This window comes from Cornus florida, unplaced genomic scaffold, assembly GCF_030987335.1.
Source record: "Cornus florida cultivar Cherokee Brave unplaced genomic scaffold, ASM3098733v1 CherokeeBrave_3.0.0_Hap2_Chr07, whole genome shotgun sequence".
NCBI classification, from domain to species: domain Eukaryota; kingdom Viridiplantae; phylum Streptophyta; class Magnoliopsida; order Cornales; family Cornaceae; genus Cornus; species Cornus florida.
Window position 1 is genome coordinate 15249012 of NW_026775577.1, and position 4378 is coordinate 15253389.

Here is a 4378-nt window from a genome sequence, read left to right on the forward strand (position 1 = left end):
GCTGTATTTCCCAATAAGTTGCAACATGAGCAGTGTTTACTTAAAATTGTAAACATTTACTTAAAATGTTTGATTTAATTAAAATTGTAATGCCATTGTAAAGGCTAAGAACGTCATTTGTTGGCCATCTTTAAATAAATGGCCTTAATGAGTTGTCTTTGTTTAATTTTAAAACATGCTAACATGTTTGTTAATAAAATATGGAAATTATATATTATTTCCTTAAACTTGAAAAACTATCTACTTTCTTATTTTAGCAGGATTGATATCAGTTTTTTTTTTTTGGTTTTGGAATTTCTATTATTGTATATTTTATTGCAACTAGGTCTTCTTTGGGTTTAGCCTTTTTTATGATCCAATTGGGTTTCCTTTGATTAATGTTTGGTATAGTTCACTTGGGGTGTTGCACAAGAGGAAAGCAAGGGCAATTCATGTTGCAAAATGATAAATTTTGGAATGTCATGATTAGACTCTTTTCATCTATTAATTTAATTTCTTAACACTTTTTACCTTGAAAAAAAAAATCGTTGCATATTGATAAATTAGGTTGACCTGGTCTTTAATTCATCCTCCTTAAAAAGTATAATTTCAAAAGAACAAAATTGTTATCATTAATTTGTCCAAATGAGGCATTAACACCATTTTGTTAATCCTTATTATATTGAGTAATAAATAATCACATGATAATACTTAGGTTCTCATCCGTAATGTGGACCAATAATTAATGGGTACATAACCAACTAAATCAGAAATTGTATACATATACCACATCTCTGATTTGGTAACTGAATACTCATCCACCACATGTGATTTGATAAGTTAATATATATTCCACCTATCTGATTTGATAATTAATTTAAAAATATATATTCCACCATATCTGATTTGATAATTAAAGAGCACATATCTATCTCCTATAGGTCCACAGGATCATCACCGCTTATATTACACGTGGTATAGTCAAATTTATTTTTATAAATATTAAGGCTACATGTTTAGATTGGGATAGAGTATAGACCTTGGAGTCAAAAATTTTTTTTTTTTTTTTGTAGATTCTAAGGCTTCATAGTATTTATAAAATAATGTTAAGCTGGAATGCTTTACTAGGTCACATAATATTCTTTTCAGTAATTAACCTAACTTGTCAAAAAATAATAATAATAATAATAAAATCTATACTAATTGATTCTAAAATCAAACTTAGAAACAAAATGACAAAACATATCCACTTTACTTTCAACTTGAAGAAAATTAGATGGAAATGAGAATGAAATATGACAACTTCACTTTATTCGGGGAGGAGAGAAGAAGAGAGTTCTAAATTATTTACTATTATACTCTTACACTTACTTTATTTGTGAGGTTAATCTAATACATTTATAAGTGTTTAGATTAATTTATAATTTTGGATTTTAGATGTTTATAAGAACCGTCCAAGTCCATTAATGGCATTTTGGACAAGGCCTAGCCTTGGCCCAACCAATTACAGCCAAGAAGTCTAGGCCCATCTTTGGTGAAGCCCAGCTAAAATCCAAGTCACATAAACCAAGAGCCACTGGGAGAGGGGGCAGAAGAATTAAGTCGATAAGTCACATAAATCAAGAATCAAGAATGAGAGGGAGCGGAAGAATTAAGTCGACACCCGTATGCTAAAACTAGATTTCAAAAGTGTCAATAGTGGGAATCGGGTCAATCCGGTGATCACAGTGTGCAAGCAAAGGACATTTCCTTTTGATAAACAAATTATGGTAGGTAAAGCAGTCTTCTTATTCTTTTCCCATTTCTTTCGATCTTATCAGCATGCCAAAATAAAATATGCTTATTTATCTTGAAATAAAGCCTTTGAATAATCTTTCAACACTCTAAAAAAGTAAACCCATGATCATAATACTTTAATTATCCTATCTAATCAAATCTAAATTAAAACCAAAATAAGACCCCACAATATAACCAAATCACAAAGTCGTTGCATCCCATTCCACACACAATTTACAATCTATGTACAAAACCAAAGCCAAAACCAAAAAAAAACCCTAGAAATGAGACATTTGTACCTCGTAATCATACTATATTATAAAACCCTCACTTTCTTTTCCATTTTGAAACTCGGAACTGCTAAGTGCACTCGCGATTGTAAGGACAATATCCATTTGCCATATATGTGAATTCTACTGAGAAACTTGTGAGATCCAATTTTTAGGCACGGTCTAGGAAATGCACCTCATGGAGTACGTTGGCACAGTAGAATCCACTGCGGGTGCACCGTACACCCTCGGGTGATCACTCTCCAATCCATAGTCCATCATCGGACGGTACTCCAGTTCTTCATCATGATCGTACACGAAATCAGGAACCTCAATCTCATTCCTCCTCACGTGCTCCCACAAGTAGTCCAACCTGCTCACGTACTTCAGCTTCCCATAGAAGCTGCAATTCCATTACACCAAACACAAACCCTCATAAATACACAATATATATATATATATATATATATATATATATATATATATGTATATAAACACACACTGTCACACACTACAGGGGTGCACGCCAGATTGAACTGGTTAAAGGTATTTTAGAATCAAATGGATTAGGGGTTTAATAAAAATTAGAATCAAACCGTGAAATTAATAAAATGAAAAATTTTCTGATAATTTTTTTATTTTTATAATAATATTTTTTCAATAAATATACTCTTTACTGTTTCTAAAATACAGAAAAACTAAAACTAAAAATAATATTATGATTCTTATTTAAATATGCATATATATACAAAATATATATTCATATAGAGAGAGAGGGTTGTGTTTACCCTCCGCTGAACATGAGGCGGCCGAAGGTGGCGAGGAAGAGCCTGGACTGTAGGCCAGGGTGGAGAAAGTACACCGCTTGGAGATTCGACATGACGTTGATCGGAATAGACTCGTAGATCAATCGGAGGGCAGAAATTCCCGGAAAATTCTCACACCTTTCGACATCGGTATGCACATACACCACAGAAAACGCTCTTTTCTCCAATTTGGGGAAAATCTTCTCCTCCAAATACTTTTTCACAGCATCAACACTCACAATCCGAGCTGATCCATCCAAGAACAGATCAAAATCTCAACATACACACACACACAAATATTATATATATATATATATATTCAAAAGTTCAAAATCAACATATATATATATATATATATATATAGATTACCAGGGAAGAATTTTCCGAGGATGCGAAGGATCTTGCGGCCTTGTTTGTCTCTGCCTTTGATCTTGAAGATTTGAAGCTTGTCGATGAGATGGTACTGATCGGTGAGAGATGGTTGAGAAGACATTGTTGGCGGTGTTCTTGAATTTGTTTGTTTGAAGATGGATTTGCGAAGACTGCTAGATTAGCGGGTGTTAATATATGTATATGCTATATACGTAAGAGTACTCTATCTGATAAGTCTTACAAGGTAACGCTTAATTATAGTATTATATTTTATATACGCGTTGCGTCTGTGTACGATGAGAGAGAGAACTGTGTGTGTGTGTGTGAGAGAGAGAAAGAGAGAGTTGACGGTTATGATTGGGTGAGCAGTGAGGAATTAATGGACGGTAATGGGGAAGAGGACAAAGCCTATTTATCCGTAATAAATGGCTAGAGAGAATATTCTGAAGCATCTTCCATTTGGACCCGGGTTTTGCTGGTCCAACCTCCTGGACCCATCTGATTCGGATTTGGGATCATCTTTGGTTTTGGACCGTCCGTTTTTATTCAGATTTGGTGGGATAAAAGAAAATTTATGAGGTGATATATTGGGAAAGAAAATGTAATTTTAATATTTGATCCTTTTTTTTTTTTAACTCATGATTAACACATATGTATTCCATTTGTTTGAATTAATGCATTTGATTTTAAGGTTTCACTGGAACCGTGTAGGGGCGTTAGCGTATATGTTAGTTTGAGGGCGCTGAGTATACGTTAGAAGTGAATTAACCTCCTTTTATAATTTCGTAGTACTCTTACCGTATTCCTTAATGTCAGATCATCTAAGGTGAATTTGTGTAGTCGTTATAAGTTAAATTTTTACTTTTTATTTGTAAGAAACACACGCACACATACTTTACCCTCTTAAACTTGAATCCTCAACATCTTACTTTAAAAAGTAAAAAAATACTATTAAATTATAATAACTTTGATTATGCACGAAATCTCAACCTTTGATTTAAAATATACTTTTAACCTATGATAAACATAGGAAAGAATCAACTTAAAATATTCACTTATTATTATTAGTATTATTATTAGCATTAAATTGAATTTTTAATAATTGGATCAAAATGTGTTATCACAGCCTCTTGATCAATGACAATACAATGGTACATTACACCTATATATAGAGTA

At 32.6% G+C, this 4378-nt stretch overlaps 1 protein-coding gene across 1 annotated transcript; it reads right to left on the reverse strand.

The window, feature by feature from the left end:
• Positions 1 to 1947: 1947 nt before the first annotated feature.
• LOC132266530 (uncharacterized) lies at positions 1948 to 3579 on the reverse strand. The gene is made up of 3 exons (XM_059767422.1): positions 3200 to 3579; positions 2813 to 3077; positions 1948 to 2427 (listed from the first exon to the last, which is right to left on the reverse strand). The coding sequence occupies exons 1-3, from the start codon at positions 3321 to 3323 to the stop codon at positions 2208 to 2210; spliced, it is 609 nt and encodes a 202-aa protein (XP_059623405.1). The 5' UTR covers positions 3324 to 3579; the 3' UTR covers positions 1948 to 2207.
• Between the last annotated feature and the right edge of the window lie 799 nt (positions 3580 to 4378).